The sequence below is a fragment of the Sorex fumeus genome, unplaced genomic scaffold, assembly GCF_029834395.1.
Source record: "Sorex fumeus unplaced genomic scaffold, SorFum_2.1 ptg000002l, whole genome shotgun sequence".
Lineage (NCBI taxonomy): Eukaryota > Metazoa > Chordata > Mammalia > Eulipotyphla > Soricidae > Sorex > Sorex fumeus.
In genome coordinates, this window is record NW_026606059.1 from 26,568,609 (window position 1) to 26,591,916 (window position 23,308).

Below are 23,308 nucleotides of genomic sequence, written 5' to 3' on the forward strand. Positions count from 1 at the left end.
AGAAAAATATAAGGGGAACGAAAGAGAGAGAGAGAGAGAGAGAGAGAGAGAGAGAGAGAGAGAGAGAGAGACAGACAGACAGACAGAGGAAAGAAAAGGTTAGAATAGTATTCCAGAGGATATGTATATACATTTTATTTGAGGGGTAGCAAGGGGCACACCTGGCAGGTAATAATCAGGATTTACTTCTGGTTATGTATCAGGGGTCATTACTGGAGCTATTTGGGGGACCATATGTGGTGCCAGGGATCAGACCAGGATTGATCACATCTGCAAGGCAAGGAACTTAATCTCTCCACTGTCTCTCCCGCCCGTGTATACATAATTTCTTTATCCAATCATCAGTCAAAGGGCATTTAAGTTGATTCCATGTTTTGCTATTAAGAATAAGCTGCTCTGAGCACAAAGCTACAAATTATCCTCCTGGATTAGTGTTTTCATATTCTTCTAATATGCCTTAGGCTGCAGAAATGATACAGGCATTAAGACATATGTCATGTTTATGGCTGACCCAGTTAGATTCCCAATATTACAAGGTTCTAACCCCGAAATAGTCACAAGATGTACCTCTTACCTCCTTACCCCACCCTCCAGCACTGTGAGGTTCTCACAGCATCGCTTCCTCAGGTCCACAATTGAGTAGATGGCCCATTTGGCCAAGAATCACTGAAATGGGGTCCTGGATCTCCTTAGAACCTCTTAGGAGATCTAAGCACTGCCCCAGTACACATACATATACACACAGACCCACAGACACACACACTCCCCATGACTAGACATGGCATTCTGGATCATATGAAATTTCCTTTGATTAAATGATCATTATCTAATTTTATTATTTCCTCCCTTCTCTTTCTTGTGTTGATATTGTTGTGACTAGAGAGTGCACACATGCTTGCTTGTGGTGCTGGCTGGGAAGTCAAATGATCTTGGCTTTGTGCTCACATATCTTTTTAGTTCTGGTGGTTGCTAAAGACTGCTGGGGTATTTGCACCCTTTTGTTATGGTGCATACACACAGTGGGATGCGGCGGGGACAGAAATTACTTGTGGTGCAGCAGCTGTGTAACTGCCGGGATCACTCTCTCAAGGCATGTGGTGGTGGAGGCTGACGGACTGACCAATGGAGCTCATAGATTACATTCGCAAGGCACTCGCCAATGAGCCATCTCCTGCCTCCTCTGTTGTTTGATTGTTTTGTTTTGTTTTGGGGTCACACTTGGCAGTGTTCAGGGGTTACTCCTAGCTCTGCAGTCAGCAATCACCCCTGACGGTGCTTGGGGGACTATTCTGGAAACCGGGGATCTCACACTCAGATTGGGCTGCCTGCAGAGCTAGTACCTGATCCGCTGTACTCTCTCTCTCTCTCTCTCTCTCTCTCTCTCTCTCTCTCTCTCTCTCTCTCTTCTCTCTCTCTCTCTCCTTCCCTCCCTCTCTCACTCGCTCCTCCTCTGTTTTTTATTTTTCTAAAAAATTAGCATACCACCTCCAAGGAATTCGAACAAACTGACAGCACCAACGGTGTTCCAGTGTTTATTGACTTATTTCTTCTGTTTTCTCCTTGCTCTTCCCTCTATTTCAATTGGCATTTCTTTCCTTTATTTAAGTTGGCATGTGCTTTGGCTTTTCCCTCTAAATAAGTAAATGGAAATTTTAATTTAAATTTATTTGGAAAAATACAGACCAGATAGGCGGTGGGGACCAATAAACTAATAGGGTGGATTTTGCCTTATGGCCAAGGCTTAGTGTTAGATAAAGCCAGATGGACATAACATTTATGCATTTATAACAGATGCTAAAATGACATTATTTAAAGCTGACAAATAGAGATTTTTTTTCCTTTAAAATTTTGGCCTATCTGAGAAATGACTTCACAGTAAACACTACAAGGACATTTTTGCTAAACTCAGTTGCAGCATATATTTTTCTGAATTATGACTAAAACTCATTTGAATTCCTAATATAGAAAAAGTTCATTTGTGTTATTATTTTCATCTTTATTCTGTCATTGGGATTTTAGAATCTGTTTCTATAAACAACAAATGTTCATAACCCCTCACCCCACCCTATAGCTACGCATGTCAGCACGAACTAATTTATTCATACAGGTTACAAGGATTCATTTGCTTGAGTTTCTAGGACTTTACCTTTGCATCAAATCTACCTCTTGCTCTGAGATAATTTTGAGAGCAATTCTCTAAGTAAGATTTGTGCTTCAGCACAAAATGTAGAGATGAGACTAACAAAGGCTTAAAAATATGTTTGTGCAAATTGCTTGTCTCTCCACCCCACTCGCTTTACTAATCTGTCATCTGTGGCTAAGTGGATGTGGAAACAATTTAATGAACACAATTTACCACAGACTTTAGCAAAAAAGTAAATTTGTTTCTGGAGCACCACAAATGACAGAATCTCAGAAATGAAAAGGACACTGAAAGGTCATGTGGTATGTATGCCCTTCTTTATTGAGACAGGTTTGCACTTCTCATTACAGCCCTGCAAGGATCTATCCTAATTCTGGAGACATCCCGGGAAGAGGACCTTACCCGCGCTCTCGTTATCGTTAATGTGAAACATCTATCACTTGTGGAAATTTCTCCTGAAAGGCATCTAATTTCCTCACACTGGAGTTCGATTCTGTTTCTGGTAAATGAGTCTTCAGTGACAATAAAACATAAAATCCCTGTTCACTAACTGCTTTAGAAAAACAGAATTGGAGAAAGCAGTTGTACGTCTGCAGATGAGGTTGGCAACATAACAAACAATCGAGTCCATGAATGGACATCATCATCATCGTCATCATCATCATCATCATCATCATCATCATCATCATCATAACCATAGTCACCACTATGGAGGGAGATACCAGGACTTTCACTGTTAAGGAATACCAAGTTGTTTTGGAGTGACCAGCTCTGTCCTGTAGTAGCTGATTTGGGTATTGTATCGTGAGGTTGTGAGGTGGAAGGGATTGCATGATTTATGGTTGACATAAACAAGCGCAGAGAACTGCACTCCTATGTCCATGACGGTGAGTGCAAAGTCTGGGACTAGGAACTCGAATTTATTAATCTCATTCTCTTATTTTTAGCATAATGTCTCCAACAGAAATTCCTAATATTACATACCAAACATGGACCCTTTTAAAAACCACTCACAAAATACTTTGAGGCTATCATATTTGTATTATTCCTGTTTCCTAAGAAGGTGTTAACCATTTAAAAAAATTGTCCTTGAATGTGAGTTCAGACTCAGGTCACGTTTCTGTATCTGCCTTCTCCCCTGCCCCATATTTTCCATTTTCCTTTGTCAGAAAAGTCTCTCAAATTCTCCCCTGGAGGGACTTTAAGTGCATCCAGGCTATTTGGGAATTATGGAGGGTAGAATGAAGCACTGTGTCTTGTTACAACCTTGAGGGCATTGTCATGAGTTTTGATAGTTCATGTTCTGCACTGATGCTTCCTGGAATCACATTGGCTTTGTATGTGAGGACAGATAAGTTCAAAGTCATGTCAAGTATCTAAAAAGTGACTCCCTGAAAAAAATTGGCCCATGAAAAAGTTGACCACTCTGTAAGTTAAACTCTAAGGTTGTAGCTAGGGCACTTTCTACTCTTTAGCTCTTAGAAGACTATGAGATAGTCACAGGGCAGAGAAAATGGAAACCCTGCTGACAGCAGCTAGGGGTATGCTCAGCTATAGCTCCAGCATTGTCTCTCTTAACATTTGTTTTGTTTTGTTTTGGTTTGGGGCCACACCTAGTGGTGTTCAGGGCTTGCTCCTGACTCTGCACTCAGGAATTACTCATAGCAGTGCTCAGGGGACTGCAGGGGATCCTGGGAATCGAATCTGGGTCTTCCATGTGCGAGGCAAACTCTCTACCTGCTGTACTATTATCACTCTGGCCCCATATTCTCTCTCCTTTGCTGCAGCCACTTACTCTTAATTTCATTTGATTTTACGAGGCTGAATATGGAAAAAAGGTGGAGAAGGGATTAAAAGTTTTTTTTTTTAAACTTCTTTTGTGGGAGATGCAATTTCCCTTCTTGCCTCCTCAGTTTTTGAGGTCAGAATTGTGAAAGTAGAGTTTTTTTTTCCCCCTCCCTTAGGGCTGAGGGAAGGGGATACAAAGGTTATACTAGAACAGAAAGAAAAAGATCATATCAAACAGGTGAGAATTTTGAGTTCACCTCATCAAGGGGCAAGAGATGCTTTTTATCACATTTCTCTTGTTTTGGATGGAATTGCAGGAATGGGTGAACGCTTCTACTCTCAATTATTTGTCTCTTGGTATGCATTTTCTGAACTTTCAGAATGGGAGTGGGGCCTTCAGGTAAAAGACTGGTAGATCTGGTAGGTAGAAGGGACAAATGTATGTGGCAATGCATATTTCCTTATTTTCCCCTCTGCAATCCTATTGCCTGGAATATCTGCTCCTGAGAGGTGGAGTTAAGCCTGGAGGGTGTCGACTCCCTCCCCAACCCCCTAAGTCTTTAGACCCTAAGCAATTCCTCTATGCAGAAGGGCTCTTTGCAGATTGAATGAGTATTGAACTTGTAGTTCTTTGTCTAACTCTGAGATTGCTGAGTTTGCTGCACTTAATTCATTGATATTTGTCCCAAATCTTTCAAGTCCATCGAAACCCATGGAGTGAGAGATAAGGTTCAGGCAATAAGGTACAGTCATACCTGGTTCAATCCCAGGCATGGCATATGGTTCCCTGAGCAGCACCAGGAATGATCCTTGAGAATGCAGTCAGGACTAAGCTCTAAGCACTGTCAGGTGTGACCCAAACCCTGCCTCACCCTGCCCACCCCAAAGACATCCTTTATATGCTTATTCCTTTTTAAAGTAAAATTTCAATTAGGATCTAAACCTTTTTATAATTTTATTATTATTATTTTGGAGTTTGGGGCCACACCTGGCAGTGCTCAGCAATCACTCCTGGTGGGCTCAAGGGGACCATATGGGCTGCCAAGGATAACCTGGATTAGCTACATGCAAGGCAAGTGTCCTTATAGCTCCCAAAATATTTTTTTTCTAAATTTCTTTTAGACCACTAAATAATGGTCATTAAGGTAAGGAATGACTTTAGCACTCTATTAACATACAAAGTGAAGAACCTTTGTTTTGTTTCTTTTTGGGCCACACCCAGGGCTTTTTCCTGGCTTTGCATACTCAGGAATCACTGCTGGTGTGTTCAGTGGATGTTATGGGATGTTGGGGATGGAAACAGGTTGGGACACGCACAGGGCAAACTCCCTACCCCTGTGTTATCACTCTGGTCCCTGACTTCATAATTTGTGAGGCCTATTGCAAAATGAAAATACCGTTTTGCTCAAAACCTATAAAGGCTTGAGGCCCTTCCGTTGATCATCGATTTGCTCGAGCGGGCCCAATAACGTCTCCATTGGAGACTTTGTTGTTACTGTGTTTGGCATATCGAATACGTCACAGGGAGCTTGCCAGGCTCTGCCGTGCGGGCTAGATACTCTCGGTAGCTTGCCGGGCTCTCCGAGAGGGGCAGAGGAATCGAACTCAGGTCGGCCATGTTGGCTGCGTGCAAGGCAAATGCCCTACCGCTGTGCTATCGCTCCAGCCCTATATTAAAAAAAAAAAAATCAAGATTGCAGCAGCAAGGATTCAAAACAACCTCTGTGTAACTGCAGAGGTCAGGAGTCTTGAAGCTGGACTCAAGATCAAAAATTAAGACTAGATCTACCTGATGAGGGATTTATCTGAATTGGTTTCAGCAGTGGCAATGGGAGATTTTCTCAATGCTCTCTTATAATCTCACCCCAGGGTACTGGCAAGGTGGTTTGCACTGAATTTTTAAACTCAGAAACCAAATGATATATATCTGTAGGCTGTCTGCAACAGTCATTGAAAAAACAAAGCAAAACCAAATGGTACTTCAAAAGGCAATGTTTCCCCCACCCATTTTAGCAGTTTTATTATGTTTGGGGGGGCGTCACGTCCATCCGTGCTTGGGGGCTTTGATTTAGCAGTTTTCTAGTGAACTTCCCACCACTTGCCTCAGTAGTCACTGATGATGGCAGGAGACCATGAATTGTTGGGTGACGGGCAAGTATGTCATGCTTAATGTAAAGTGGCTTCATGCAGAGAACGGAAATGACACAGATGATTCATTTACACATTTATTTTCTATCTTGCTTAATCTACCAGACTGAAATGAAGAACAATGCCAGCAATTTTATAGACATTTTGACATAAACAAGTATTTTGATGTTGAACAGTTGTACAAACTACTACATGCACATACGTATGCTGATTGGTGCAGAAATATTGAGTTGATCAGCAAAAATTGCTAATACAAAATCACATTTTCTTTTCATGGAATTAAAATGCAGCAGATATGGGGACATTGATGCAAACACCATTAAATGGGAGAGAAAGGCATTGTATTAATGGTGTGGGATGAACAGCTGAACGGACACGAGTATGCTAAATTGTCTCTTTTTTATAAAATTGAAATAAAAAATATTTTGTTTGCAAATATAATGAAATAAAGCATGTTGAGGAAGATGAATGAGACTAGACAACACTTACCACTTACGCATATGCTTTCGCTTCTATTGTGAGTTTGTATTTGAAAAGTATTTCAACAGAGCATAAGATGAAATGCTAATGCTATTATGCGTGTAGGCAGGATAACTCAACCAAGGAATCTTAGAAAACAAAATACTGATTGTGCTTCTTTTCCCCTGCAGCATTCAGAACACCCAGACTCGTCTGAACCCTCTAAAACCTGGAAATTAACAAAAGTGAATGATGTTTCATGCAAGAGCACCTATAAGTCTAATACCACATGTAACTCAGAAGCATGAAGTTGTACTACTTAATATATGTAACCATTGAAAAACTATTAATGTAACTTTTAATTTTAGATACGCTATGTTCTTAGATTTTAAAGCGTTTTACATAGTTTTTAACCTGGGAATTGTGAAGGACTTAATAGAAACTATTAAGATCTCTACAATTTGATAAAAAGAATAGGTTGTATATCAATATCTTTTAAAAGAAATCACTCACGATTCCTCCCTCAAGGATTTTATGTGCATTAGTTACTGATAGTTTCAGCGTAAGTTTTCGTATAATTATTTTGTGAATCTTCACAGAATTGTCCTGAGTTTAACAATAGGATTACAATTCTAACATTAAACATGGAATTAGTAACTTTTGAAAGTTAGATTTTTTTTTCATATCTAGTTAAAATAAGCAATAGATAATTCAGATTCCCCTTCCTGATTGATCCTAAACTCACAATCACACATGAAAACATAATACATCCTCCCCAAAGCTAAACTTTAAAAAAAACCTCTACATTATAATTTTAGTTCCCCCTCTGAACTCATTTGGATATTTGTCCATTTTCATTAGCTTTCCTCTCCCCTTTCCCTGCCTCCTTCTTGCATTTCTTCCTCTCCTTTTCCTCCCTGCTTCCTAAGTTTCTTCTTGTAGACACTTGTTTGAATTTAATTCAAACATTAAATTCTACAGGGCTTCATTAGACAGGGTACTTCTGAATATCCTTTAACTAGTGCTAAGAGCTAATGTCAATCATGTGAACTTTCACCACACTACCCTTTTATTTTTTACATCTAACAGTGGTGAAAGAAACTACTTAAGGCAGGTTTAAAGCAACAGAAAACAATGAAGCAGTTATCAGAAAAACCACTAGCTGTTTCTCTTTAGTGTATAGTAGGCGACACTTTTAAAACTGAATTACTCAACACATTTAGACTATGTAGATATGGTATAGAGATTTTTCATTGTGATCCTGAATAGACAGTTAAAAAAATACTACCTGTTCATTTATGGGAAAGATTACACAGATCACAATAATTTAGCAGTGAGTCATTTTAACAAAAGAGTGTTATTTCGCTACCCCAGACCTTTTTTGGAGGGCTGAGCTGTTGTGTAAGCAGTTTCCAGGCATTATTTTTTCTACCATGGCCTATGTACATGACACTATGCACAGACATTGACATAATAATAATAAAATGAGACAACCGATGGACAGCTTCTAAAATGCAGCAAACATGGCCAGTCAATGCTGAGTTTATAATAAGCTATATAGAGATATGTAATACATATGTTTAGTGGCAGCATAATGGTTCATGTGACACTACTGAATAAGTCAGGAATGTTAGATTTTGAGAAATGGTTGGAATACAGTATTGTTAGGCTGTAACAAAAGAGTGAAGATTTAAACTGTCATGCAATTATGCATTAAACCATGATTCTGAAAAACGCATCCTGAATGGATTGAAATCCTCAAATAATGAAGTCTAGAAAAGTTTTTTTTTTTTTTTTTTTATAAAATTGCTAAGCAAAACAAAACTACACATTAAGATCAAGTCTTAGGTTAAGTGTACTAATGAGAGATACCAAATACATTGAAGGTAAAAATCTGGGCCTATCTAGGAAATTCTTTTGCAGATTCAATGGAAGTCTTCTCACGGTCTGTCCATTTACAAAACTGAAATTAGGTGTCTCCACTCCTTACATACCCCTCACTCCTGTGCTGCAACAATGACCATCAACATTTAGTTAGAGTAGTTATACTGGGTGGGTTAGAGGACTCTAACTCTACAGAGGGTACAACATACATACTCTTTGCTTATCACCCTTTTCTGACATCCCTATGGGAAATAAGGGTCCTAATTTTTTGTGTCCTGGCATTCAAAATACATTGAATAGGAAATGAACCATCTCCCCCATTGGAGCTTCTTAATTAATAAGATGTTAATGAAAACAAAAAGCAAAGATAGTCTCTAATGAAACCTAATGAGAACTATACTTTAGATTCTAAAAGAATTTAAAGTTTATTTTTTATTTTAAATTTTTGTTTGGGGCCATACCGGTGGTACTCAGGGCTTCCTCTTGGCTCTGCACTCAGGGATCACTGCTTGTGATACTCAGGGAACCATATGTGATGCCAGGGATGGAAGTTGGGTTGGCCACATGCAAGGCAATTGCCCTTTCTGCTATACTATCTCTCTGACCCATGAAGTTTAATAAAATTAATTAATGATAAATTTTAATTAATATATAAACCCTGAAAGCTTTAATCCTCATCTTAGATTTTATTCTGGTAAATATCCAACTATGGTCAACCTAAAAGTGTGGTTGTGAAATTACTTATTTTATTCTATTTATCTTGCTTTTTGGGCCACACTCAGTGTTACACAGGGGTTACTCCTGGCTCATGCGCTCAGGAATTACTTCTGGCAGTGCTCAGGGGACCATATGGGATGCTGGGAATTGAACCTGAGTGGGCCGCATGCAAGGCAAACGCCCTACCTGCTGTAATATAGCTCCAGCCCCTGAAATTACTTTTTATTTTCAGTTTTAAAATATTTAAAACAGAGATCGGCCAGTATGTTGATTATTCATAAAATGAGTGTGTTTAATTTTGTGGTAGGAAGTAGAAGACTTTCCTGGTAAAAATATCTGAAGTCTTAGTAATTGTAGCAAGTTTAGGAATTTACTCCATATAATTAACAAATCTTTTAAAATACTCATTTATAATAAAATGAGAAACATTAAATTCAAATAACCACCTAAAATATTTTTACATTAAGCATAAAATATCATAATCCAAACATGAATTTTTTGTAATTGGATGTACAACAAGATATGATTTTCCCCTATTATATTTGTTTCAATTGCTGTTAGTTTCATCCAAGAACCAATATGAACTACCAGCATAATACTAGTTTTCCCTGATTGAAACATTTGTTACTGTTGAGATACAAATACTTGTATTTCCATTTTAGTATACTGCCCTGAAAACAGACTCACTAATTGGTTACACACAGAAATTAAATAGATGTTCCCACGTCGATGATACCCTACTGTAGTACGTTAGTGATTTAGGTGCCAATTTTCTTATCAATCTAGTCATTTACTTTCTAAGTGCAAGAACTTTATAGAGGCTTGATAACTATTGCTCTAATATAAAAGCAAACTTTAGGTTCTGAGAACAGAATGTTGGTTACCTGAGGGCAAGGGAAATGGAGGTGGGTGAGGAAAAACAGGAAAAGGGAAGCAGCTGTTTGGTGGTAGATCAAAACTAGGCTTCTACTGGTGATCATAATATATTATATAGATGCTGTACATGGAACCTTCTATAAAACCAATGTTACTTCAATGAAGATATAAAAATAAAGGTAAATTCTGAAAAAATAATAGTTTTGCTAATAGCAGGAGAAAACATGGCATCATTACTTTGTTGGTTAGACCTTATTGCTTACAATATATACACACACACATATATATGTATATATATATATATATATATTCAAATTTTTTGTTCTTAGGTTTCTCTGGATTCTATGATGGCCTGGACACACTCCTATTATTCTTAACCTTGAACTTCCAGTTGCTATTGCAAATGGCCTGTTTTGCCCCGCCTTTAGTGAGGTACCTGAACTATTTCAATCAGGCAGATCGGAGAGAAAGATTGCTACTACACTGCAGACAGGAGAGGAAGAAAATACATAAATGAGCAGGATCTGAGATTTAATTTAAAGAATCAGTTTCAAACTAGGAGGACAAAACTAGAAAGATGAAAGGAAAAAGATCAGTCTACTTCCACACATGGGTTCCCTGTGGCACAGAGCATAGTAGTTAATACTAAGAACTTGTCCATGCCTTTAAATACATTTTCCCACTTTTCAGACAAAGTAAGCAAACATAAAACCCTCAAATCTTTTAGAGTGATACTAAGGTAATAAGAAAAGACCTACGTCGTCTTTATATATTTAGGTATGCTTCATAGCGCGAAAAGTACTTGTAGCTGCCTCATAAACCATTTTGATAAATTAATTCTTGACTTTGTTTTGGTTTATTATTTTATCTCTTTTGCATCTTTTGAGTTTGAAACTTGGGTATTTTATCAAGTTTCAAGTGTTTTGTAATCTGCAATTTCTTCTTTTCTTTGCCTTTGAACTAAATGAGAAGATTCGGCCAATTTTTCAGAGAACCTATTATATAATGTATTTAACTCTTCTGATAGTTTTCTATTATAATTATATAAAATGGATCAGCAACATTAGTATATATTGCTTTCTGTGTATATATTTTACTTATAAAAGTATGACTAATTTCAGTCAAATATTATGATGTGGATATACATTGCAAATTAAAATCATAGCCTAATCTATATCCTGCAAATAAGAATGTTAGAAGTTTCTTGATGACAGAATTCTGGTTGTGACAATTTCCATCCATTACTCACAGATGTCTCAGGACCAAAATAAAAAAACTGGAGGGGGTTGAGTCACACCAGTTCTTCCTAGGGCTATTTCTGTGATTAGGAGTGACCCTTAGCAGTTTGGGGAGAGCAGAGACCATATGCTATGCAGAGATTAAACCAAGGTAATGGGGGTAGGAGGGATAGAACAAGGGGTAGGGTGTTTGCCTTGCACATGGCTCATGTGTGTTGAGTCCCCAGCATTCCATATGTCCCCCGAGCCGATCAAGAGTAATACCCAAAGGCAGCTCAGATAGAGAAGGGAACACCAAATAAAGGGTGCTGGGAAGATCTGCCCAGGATGGGAGATGCATGCTGAAAGTAGACTATAGACCGAACATGATTGCCACCCAATGCCTCTTCTGCAAACCACAGCACCCAAAAGGAGAGAGAGAACAAAAGGGAGTGCCCTGCCACAGAGGCAGGGTGGGGTAGGGGATGAGGGGTGGGAGGGATACTGGGATCTGTGGTGGTGGAGAATGGGCACTGGTGGTGGGATGGGTATTTGATCATTGTATAACTGAAACCCAAGCACAAAAACTTGTAAGTCTACAACTGTATCTCATGGTATTTTGCTAATAAAAAAAAATTTTAAAAAAAAGAGTAATTCCCGAGTGCAGAGCCAGGAATAATCCCAGAGTATAGTTGTTTTGGGCCTCAACCCCAACCCCACTCTTCACCCCAATAAACCAGGGTCATAGCTGGAGTAGCTACACGCAAGGCAAATGCTTTATCTCCTGTACTGTTCTAGTAAGGAATTACCACCACTTCCAAAAACCGGGTCAGTTTGAGGATATTTCAGGTTTCTATAGCCACGGGAGAGTTTTTGGTGTTTAATAAAATTACTACTTTTTACCTTCACAGGGTCAAGATTCTTAGAAAGCCCTATTTTGTATCCTCAAAATTTCCCACTAAAAGTAGAAAGGCAAAATTAGCATCTACCATGTATCCAGAATGAAGATTAGGTCACTGGAAGATTTAGCTAAACTTATGATTTGGTGGCAGCAAGTAGGATTATTATATAGTGCTATGAAGGAGATAGTGACTTTTTAAATAATACTTTTATTTTTTTTTGGTGGGGGAGATCATACCGTTGATTATCAGGGGCTTCTCCTGGCTCTAAATTCAGGAATCACTCCTGGCAGTGCACAGGAGACTATATGGGATGGCAGGGATTTAGTCAGCTGCAAGCAATGCAAATGCCCTATCTGCTGTATCATCTCTCCAGCCTCAATTATAATATATTTTGGAATAATAAAAATAAAATGATAAATTATCATTTCAAAGTCTGGGATGTCACTGTGATTTGTTTATGTGCATGAATAACAAACTGGAAACTGGTGGATTTACTTTCAAGGCCTTTGAAGGCCTTTCTTAGTTACAGAATTCCAACTTTTCTGAGAGCGACCACTAGAGGGCACTCAACGCGGGTGAATAAGAAGCCGTTGCCGTTGATTCCGAATCTGCGCGGTGTTTGTTCTACAGCCTCTTACTCTTAGTTTGTGTTCCCCTGAATTTCGACTGTCCAAACTTATTTTTATTTTCTGATATGCCGTCTCAAGCCTTTTTAGATTGAAATGGGGGAAAACACCTAAAACATTCAACTATAGTTTGTGTTAACTTTGCCCACAGCACGTGGGAGATAAGCATTGGTCAGATTGTCATAAAACTTGGGGTCACGTGGGTCGGCTCCGCGGGCTCCCGGGCCAGTATCAGGACCGGGTCCAAGAAGTCAACTACAGTTACGGGAGCATAACGATAATTATTTTCAACACCAGTTTTGCTAAACCAAGAATTATATTTTCTTGGTCGAAGTAGGCAATATCTATATTTAAAAAAAATCATTAGATCAAAAAATTAGAACTAGAAGGTTGATGTGGTGGGAATTAGGATTATAGATTAAGTAATGAAAACAAATCATTCAAGACTGAGGGGGAAATTAAAGAGGATTATAGGAAGTCTCAAACCACAAACTCAAACACATGGCCATACTACTTCCAGATCAGCCTGTGGAATTGATTTCATTTGGGGATAAATATCATTTTTGGGGGGAAGGAGGTTGGGCTATATACTATTGTGCATGGAGGACCATTTGGTGGTAGGAATTGAACGGAGTCAGCCACGTGTAAGGATAAGGCCTTAGCCCCTGTTCTGTCTCTCCAGATCTGGGAATATAATAGCTTTGTATGCGACCTCTGCTAGACTGTCAAACTGAGATAATATGCTATATTACATAAATTAATTTCTGGCAATGATAAGCAATAAGTGCTTGTTTAATGAAATATTTATCACAGCAACCTGGAAGTACTTATTCAATGATAAATTATTAAAATACATTTTTATTGAGGTAACACTGGTTCACAACACTTAATATGTTTCTACTAGTACAGTTCATGATAAATAATTTTTTCCAGGAGAAAGCAACGTTAGAGTTATTGTTTTAATTATAAATTTCATGTTAATAATAGTCTAAATTTTATACAAGTATGTACATGTATCTAAAATAAACTTCTCTGTTTAGAAACATATTTAACTTACATATTTCTTAGTCTGTCTTCATTCTCTTTTGTACTTGGATATTTTACTGCCCTTAAGTTGACTTATTATTAAAGAGAAGTGATTTCCTCTCTTTATATATGTATTTAGATGTTAAAACTCTTTTCAGGTTTAATTTTACAAGTATGAATAGTAATAAAGAAGAATTATGCATTAAAGTCAGGCTGTTTTACAAAGACAAGCAGAAGAAACAGTTATTCTAGCCACTAATAGAGAACATTGTATTATGAAAAGCACTAACTTCAATAACAGAATGGTCACCGAGACTTTGGAATTGGGACTTTTTTCCTCCCTTTCTTCCTTACAACTTTCCTTCCCTCTTTCATTCCTCCTTCCTTTTCTTACACCTCGTGGTGTTCAGGGATGACTCCTGCTGGGGCTCTGGGTACCGACCATCTTGGGTGCCAGGGATTGAACCTGGGTTAGCTCAGTGCAAGGCAAGTGCCCAACCTGTTGTACTGTCTCTCCAGCCCCAATTCTCTTCTTCTTATAAGGGATGAGCCTTTGAATGTTTCCATTTTTATTAAAAAATTAGATTTTATATACTTCTTTTATTTTCTTATTATCTTCTTCCTTTCAGTTTAGTTTGTGTGAAGACAGCGGTGATGGAAGAATAAGCACTGCACTTTCAAAATGACAAAGTCTTGTAGTCAAGCAAAATAATTTATGAATACTGAATTTTAAGTATCTTCTATTTTGAAATTTGGAGGACCAAACAGAACAGTGATTCATTGCTAAAATGTTTATGGTCAATGGGAAGTGAGAAAAAATAAACATCTTTTTACCACATAAGTATCAATATATTCTTAAAATATACATGTTTTGGGGCCACAGTGTATGGTACTCAAGACTTACTCCTGGCTCTGTGCTCAGGGATTACTTCGGCCTATGCTTGGGGGACCAAATGTGGTGCTACGGATTGAACTAGGGTCAGTACATGCAAGGCAAGATTTCAAAACAAATATTATTTCTCTGGCCTTAAACATATAGTTTTTTTTTGGCTTAATCTTCAAGCCCATCTTCTCCCTTGCTTGTATCTCAATTGTTTGAATCTATGCTTTTTTTCCTCACATTCTCCCTTGAACTTGTACTTCTTTCTTTTTCTCCTCTCACATTTTTCTAAGAAAATTTTATTCAATAAAAACTAACTTGCTTCACTAAAATTTTTTTAACAGATGTTCTCACTGATATTAAATTTTGCTCTAATCATGAGCTATTTTGACAAGCAATATGTCTAATTGAAAAATTATTTTTCAACTTATCACATAATAAAGAAAGAAATCCCATAACTCACTGAGATGAACAATTTGCTAGCTCAAACAAAAATCTAAAAGATGACAAAAAATAATTACACACCAGACTTCCATTTGCAACATATTTCTAAATCTTTTTTTCTTTTTGGGTCATACTCGGTGATGCACAGGGGTTACTCCTGGCTTTACACTCAGGAATTACTCCTGGCGGTGCTCAGGGGACCATATAGAATGCTGGGAATCAAACTTTGGTTGTCCAAGTGCAAGGCAAATGCCCTACCCTCTGTACTATCGCTTCAGTCCCTAATTCTAAATTTTAAGAGTTTTTTGGAAAAGTATTTCACTTATTCTTGTCATATGTTTCCCTGATTTGATAATTGAATGATATTTCTATACTCAGAAGAAATACTTTTTTTCATAATCAGAAGATCTTTAGTCTGGTTTTAATTGGAAAGTCGTGAGGCCAGGAATTGTATCTTCACACAAAGCACAGTGCATTCTAGAATATAAGGATGCTCAACTTGTCATGTTGAATGAAAGCACTGTGGCAAGACAGGTTCAACTAGATAGTACTCTAAAATTGAATTAGAAAGTAGTTAAAAAGTTATGCTTGTTTTTGTTTCAGAAAATCAAATGGCTTCCTTTAGGCTTAAGTTGTCTGTCATATTGTCATCCTGAGAGAGGGGTACTTCTCTTTAGCCCTGGGATATATCACCAGAATTCTAAATTGGTAAAAACTGCTGTGCTAATGATGGTCCATGAACCTTTTCTTAAGTTATTAGCATTTGTATTTGAAATTAGCATTGTGGTTTGAAACAACTGACTTAACTGAAAGTGTATCTTCCCTTTTATTTGCAAAACTTCAGTTTCTAATATGTAAAAAAACCTCCTCTAAAAACACTGTAGTACTTGGAATTCTTGATTTGAAGCCAGAAATATGGCAGGCTAAGTCCTGTTATTTACCAGTGGGTGTCCTGTGTGAACTCAAGATAACTTAACCTCTCTGGTCCTTTATTGATAAACAATACTTAATTTGGGAGAATTAAGTGCAATACAAAACAAATAGTCCACCTATGGAAGGTTCTGTGGGGTTGTTTTTCTATTGACATTCCAGGAGAAAATAGTTGAATTCTTTCCTTTCTTCAACCTTTGTCTCCATAAGAGTTAGTGTTTTGACAAGAAATACATTACTACAGACATTTGGCACACATTTTATCCCTGTTACCAGATCTACTGCTATCATAATAATACTTATTTAAATATTTGCTTCAAAGCCATTGGTTGTGCCAGAGCAGAGACATTTCTAGTGAATATGTCTACAGATTAAACAGGCCAACCCCAGGATTTAACTTAATATCATTAATTGTTATATTTGTGGTAGAACCCAAGACATATATTCATGCACTCATTTCTCCCCTTTATGATTGAACTCAATCTCTGAGCTAAAACAAACCTGTGGTAATTTTTATTGGTTGTAAAGGGAGACAGAAGAACCGAACCATTTCTGGACTGTGCTCTTTTGAGTTCATTCAAATATTTCACTCATTGATATTTGGCCCTGGTTACTGAGCTAGGTAATAATGAGTGGGTTTTCCCAGCAGCTGAAATCCACAGTGTACCCCAGGAACCAATCTCTGTTCCTGCCATTTATACGATGCTTTTCAAACTGGATGTATTTTCCAGGGGGTACAAGAGAGGTATGTGAAGTTATGAGTATCAATTTTACTAGTGGGTAATACAAAATATCCTTCCTTTTATACTGAAACATGTGTTTTGGAGTAAAATGCAGCATTACACAAATTTTTGATGTGAAACATAAGTTTTTAAAAGAACCCTGTGCTTGGTATATTACAGTCCATTGCAGGCGTACATGTGTTCATTGAAGAGGTCTTCAAAGTGCTGCACTGCACAAGTGCATTCTGGGAGTCCTCAGTTCCCATCAGACTCCTTAATAAAAGCATAACATTTTTTTCCTAGGGGAAGACTTTTGACCCAGAGGGGTAGAGCAGAATGGAAGGTTAAGTTTTCCATGAGATATTCTTGGAGATTACTTAAAATTTAAGAAATATGATAGGGAAAAAACGAGTTAAGGGAAAGCATTTCTGGTAGAAGAGGTTTAGGCTTCCTTGTCTAGGCAATATTTCTAATATTAAGTCTTTAGGAGAAGTGGTCTCAGTAGATGGCTTATTAGACATATACAAGGTGGCCATTAACGGCTGGTCAGGGCAGTAAGACAAATCCACTTGTGCAGACAGATAAATAAAAACACCAAGATTCATCAATATAGACATTAAAAATAATTGTTTCTGAAACTATGTAAAGAAAATGACTTTCATAAGTTATTTGCTATTCATATAACAGCAATATACCTTTTAGACTTGAAAAACTATATATAGAAAATTCAAACACTCTAGATTTACAAAAACTGATCAACATTCAGCTTTAGACACTAACATATGACTAATATAAATATCAATGATTTATAACCATAAACTCTTACAGGTTGTTTTGAGAAAACATGAAAACCATTAAAGAATTTAACAAAATAATTATTTTTTAGCAGTAGTGTTGTTTAGATTTTAACTAAGATTAAAAACTTTGCTTATCTGAGATATAATGACCAGATTCTTTTAGAGAAGAATGATATTCCTTAAAACCTGAAGTTAGATTCTAAATATTTGAGTTTCCTTTTTACAGTGTTTTCTTTTCCTTTAAAGAATAAAATTAAAATTAGGGTATTTTTTTCTTTAAGCAAAACCTACGTATTAATTTTGACCCAGAATTTTCTTGACAAGTTCCCTGAACTATACACACACACACACACACACACACACACTTTAATTTGTAGTCACTCCTTAATTTGTAAATTTTTAGTCTTAAGGGAGCTGGAAAATAACTTGGTTATTTTGTGGGGGATATGACAGATCAAGGAGGATTAGAGGCTCATCCAAAATTATATATGTGGTAGTTAGATGTCTGGAATTATAACCCTCACTTCTTGATACACCAAGTGTGTTCAAATCACCAGCACAAAACCCACCACAAGGTGAGTACTTCCCTACCCTGCACATTTAGATGTGTTTTTAAACAGGGGTGAATCTGACCAGTCCTTAGGAAGCTGGAAATGTAAGCTTCCCGTTCTGCAACTACTGGAAGGTGCAACAGGCACCCAGGGCCCCCAAAAATATAATATTCCTTTCCCACATTAGGCAATCCTGGGGGGCCATTACTGTGCTAGGTCTCCAAACCAGCTCTCTCCCTGACAAAAGCAGTAGTTTCATTATATAATTCTGTATTTATTTTGTTCTATTTTGGATTTCTCATTTGTCACATATCTGTACTCCACCTTGAGATGATTAGATAGAAAGGGTTATATTGGAGATAAGTGAAAAAGATAGTCTTTTTGAGATGGTCAATATATACATAGGTATGAATATATATAATAGATATGAATGTACTTTACAACTTTCATTTAATTTTTTGAAGAGGTTTTAAGATTTTAATTATATGAAAATGTGGAAAAGACCAATTTATGGTGAGAGTAAGAAAACCAGTGGTTTCCAGGGGTTAAGGAAACTGAACTAAGGAATCCAGGAGGCCAGTAGATAAACATGGTTCTACTATCTTGGCAGCCCATATAAACAAACTAAAATCTGAACCTGTAAATGCCACAAAGTTATAAAATCAATACCTAAGGATAGCCAATTATTGTCATGTAGTTTTAGTCAATTTTCTTTCTTTGAGCTTTACCTTCTCTGTATAACCCTTTCCTCTAGTTCCTGATGAGTATTTCCAATAATTCTGGTTTGTGCAGATAATTTTGTAGGGTGTCATAAAAAAATAAAAGGTTTAGTTGTTGCTACCTTTGACATATTTTCAGGTTAAAAATGTATTTCTGTAATAGGCCATGGCATGATTAGCGCAATTTCAAGATTAAATTCTATGTGTTTTGATATCTGGTCATTAAATCTTGTGTATTTTCATGACACGAATCAAACTATAATTCCGTAAGTAAGCAGAAGCAAAAAAGAAAAATGTACACTATGAATAATATCACAACAAAACACTGTATTCCTTTAAACAAATGTACTTATAACAACTTTATCACCCAAAGTAAGATATGTGAGATGGTTTAAGGAGAAGTTGCAATTTTGCAACAAGAAGTCTATACAGCTCCTCCAGGCAGTAGCTGTGAAGGAGTGACTGTGTCTCAGAAACTTGTTTCCATGTTCTTGACACTTTTGCATCCCAGGCCCTTATTTACAAGTTTATGCATTTCTCAAGCTCAAAGCACCTTGCTCCTCATAATTATGAATGCACACAATGACATTTCATCCTTTCATGTGCAAATTATAAAACCCATTGTAACATAAAAATTAAAAGTTGAGACTATGTCTACAATTTGAAATGAAAGGATCAAAAATGTCAGACATTGCAGAATACTGGTTCCTAGCCAAACTCTCTTTATTGTTCCCTGTTCTTCGGTCATTTTTGTTACAAAATGCAGTCTTGATTCTTTATTTAAACAGCACTTAGACTAAACTGTTCATGCCATGCAAAAATAACATTTTATGCACTTTTGGGGGGAAGGGCTTCCCACTTTTTTTTTTTTAGTTCACAGGTATTTGGAACTGCATTTTTTAAGAAACATATATTTGTGTGTATGTGTGTGTTTATTGCTTTTGGAACTAGTCACATGCTGGTTTCACGTGTGGGACAATAAGCTGTGTCTCCTGGATTGGAATGAATTTCTGGGGCAAACAAGTGGTTTTCCATCTTGCACCCTTCTTGACCACTGTCCTTTTCCCCTTCAGCTACGGCATGGTAAATGTCTTGCCTACAGTTGTGACTGGGGTCCTGGGGTGGGGAAGAGCCTGCACATGCCTCTTCTCTTAAAGGGTCTCTGGCGTCACTAGGCTGGTCTGCAAAGCAGTTTGGGCTGGAGTCCGCCTGCTTGTCCTCACTGGTCCCCTGAAGCTCCAGGAAGTCATCTTCTTCTCCAGTGTCTATCTCAGTGAAGCTTCTCCTCTCTCGGGATGAGAAAGGGAAGAGTTTCTGCTTGGGAAACCGAACGCTCAGGCCTTTGGAAGGGCCTTGGCAATGTGCGGACCCCTCGGTGGCCAGCTGCGGCCTCTCTCCCTGGGCTGGGTTTTCTTCTAAGAGGATGGTGCTGATGAGCTGCGGGGCGGTAAGAGAAAAGTCAGCCGTGGTGACCGGCAGTGGCCTGGCTGTGCTGGGGGGAGTCTGGGGGGCACCGCCGCCTCTGTTTTCCTTAAAATTCACTTTGAGTGACCTGGACTTGAGGGGGTTGCTGCCTTTCAGCGAGCTCTTGGGGCTGTCCGAAGCACCGTCCGCGTGCCCGGGGCCCTGAGGGCCACTTGGGGAGCCACCGGCCTCCAGGTTCACAGTTATGTCGATGGGCGCCTCTCCGGACGCAGGTCCTTTCTCTCGGGTTCGAGTGAGAAATGGGGGCACCCGGGCTCTTTGGTGCTCGTCCGTGCCCGTGAGGTCGGGTGGGAACCTCATCTGCAGGTGGGAGGAAGCCGAGGGCGGCGGCAGCGGCGACCGCTCGGTCTCAGTGAAGTCGGTGGCGCAGCTGGTGAAGCTGTCGATGCTGGACGTGCTCTTCATGTCCACGATGATGTCGGTGTGCGCCACGGCCAGCTGGTCGTGCGTGCACACCACTTCTTCCATCTCGATCTCCTCCTCGTACGCAGAGGGCCTCTCGGGCTGCTCTGGGCAGTCCGGGTTGGGATGAGCATGCGGCTGCGTCTTGGTGATTTCGTTGTAGAGCATCTCCAGCTTCTGGGCGCTCAGGTGCTGCGGGCTGGACGAGGACGTGTTGTTCAGCTGTTCGTGGGAGTCCTTTTGGCTGACCTCCTGGTACTTATTCTCATACGACTTGTTGGAGCTCGTTTCCGAAAGGGCCTTCCGGGCCCACTTCCACCTGCTGGGGGAGAGGTGGTTGTCGTCGGCCGAGTCCTTCGTGTTGGCAGACTCTCCCGTCTTCTCCACGGCCACGTCGATCAGTTCCATGCTGCGCGCGAAGGCGTCTTTTAAGTTCATGGAGACGATGCTTCCATTCCTCTTGGCCCGCTCCAGGGCCTCCCTCCTCTTGATTGCCTTCTCCTGGCGTTTCTGCTCTTTGTAAAATTCAGAAAAATTGTTCACGATGATTGGGATGGGGAGGGCAATCACCAGCACCCCGGCGATACAGCAGAGGCCACCCACAATTTTGCCCAGTAATGTTTTGGGGTAAATGTCACCATAACCGACAGTGGTCATGGTGATGGTCGCCCACCAGAAGGATGCCGGGATACTGGTGAACTTGGTAGCATCTTCATCCTTCTCCGCGAAGAAGACCAGGCTGGAAAATATCATTATCCCCATGGCCAAGAATAATATTAACAAGCCGAGCTCGTTGTAACTCCGTCTGAGGGTGAAACCCAAAGACTGCAGGCCGGTGGAATGTCTGGCGAGTTTCAGGATCCTGAGGATACGCATGATTCGGAATATTTGCACCACGCGCCTCACGTTTTGGAACTGCAGCACACTCTTGTTGGACTCCGTGAGAAAAATGGTGACGTAGTATGGCAGGATGGCCAGCAGGTCAATGACATTTAACGGGCCTTTAAAGAACTTCCATTTGTTTGGTGAGGATAGGAAGCGTAAGAGGTACTCCATGGTAAACCAAGCAATACACACAGCCTCCACGTGTGCTAACTGGGGGTTGTCATTGGGTTGTCCGAACTCATCTATCTCCTGCAGCTCCGGGAGAGTGTTGAGAGAGAGCGCAATGGTGGAAAGTACGATGAACAGGATAGACACGATGGCTAAGATCTGGAAAAGAGAAGAAAATTCAAGTTAGAAAATCCTCTTGAGTTGTTGAGAGACATATGGACTGGTGATTCTTTAGAAGATATGGACGGCTCCATGATATTCCAAGAAGGGGTCTTCATCAATTACCCAACTAATGAAAACACACATTTCTGCTAGTTCAATTCACTTTGAAAATTTCACTAATGTAGTATCCACTTAAATTACAGGGTTTAAATGATATATTTTTAATTATATATATATATATATATATATATATACACACGCATATACGCATACACACACAATTCCTCTTCCTCCTCACCTATTATTCACAGACACATTTGCGTGAGTAACCAGCATTTAGAATAGTTTTCAGATAATAATCATTTAACTTCTCTTAGCTATATGTAATTTTTCTCACTCAACCACCCAGTTTATGTATCCTTATGTAAATTGCCTTATATGTTATGTAAGTTAGAGGGAATTCACGATTTCTAGAAGCTTTATTCTATAGCTGCAAACATAAAATTCAGGCGTGCACATGGAAAAATGCATAACAATGCTACTTTCTTGTAGAACAAATTCTATTAATGTGCCAGGAACTGACAGCAGAAGCATGTGAAGATAGTTTCCATCCTGGGATGTGTGAATTTCTAACCAAGAGTCTTGTAGAAATGGACCATAATGAGCTATCTTCATTCAGTCAAGGAATTTTTTAGAAACAATTTCTGGAAGATGTTTTATGATGATCCCAGTGCAGGGCACATTTTTTTTCAGTCAGAGAGAATAATAGCGTAGTGTCAGGTGTGGAAAGAAAGAAGAATTCAATAAAAAGAAGATTAAATCAATAGACTTGAGAGTTCATCTGAGCTTTGAGATTAGCTTTATTACTTTATCTGTAAAGTTGGGCTTGTTATTTAAACTCTATGTATCTCAGTTTACAAATATACCCAACCAAGATAATAATCAGAGCTATCTCATAGTTACTGTGAAGATTAGATGACACACAAATTTTAAAAAATATGTGAAATAATGAAAATGCAAATAAATAAAAGATACTTATGTTCTTAGAGGCTGAAATGTGACAGCATTTCAGTATGGAAGTAGAGGCCAGAATGGCTTATTTGAAATAGTCTGTGAAGCTTGGGGACTCTCCCAGAAAAATAACACTTTAGACAAGTTATTTGATATATACTATCATTGATGTGTGTTGCAATAAGCCAAACGTGAGTTGTCCTACCATAGTGTTTATATTTTAAAGCAATAATTAAAATTAATGTGAAGCTTTTCTTTGAGTACAGAGTATACTTTTAAACGTGGTCATTTACTTTAGAACAGAAAATCCTAAGAATTTTGTTTATCAGAACTACAAAAAATGTTGGTATTTAATCCCATCACCTC

General features: G+C 38.7%; 1 protein-coding gene across 1 annotated transcript in view; it reads right to left on the reverse strand.

Moving 5' to 3' along the window:
- Positions 1-19,750: 19,750 nt before the first annotated feature.
- The window catches only part of KCNB2 (potassium voltage-gated channel subfamily B member 2), a 460,305-nt gene continuing 456,747 nt past the window's right edge, over positions 19,751-23,308 (reverse strand). The window contains exon 4 of the mRNA XM_056111486.1: positions 19,751-21,928. Within this exon, the coding sequence (XP_055967461.1) occupies positions 19,781-21,928 (2,148 nt within the window). The 3' untranslated portion in view covers positions 19,751-19,780. The remainder of the gene's footprint in view (positions 21,929-23,308) is intronic.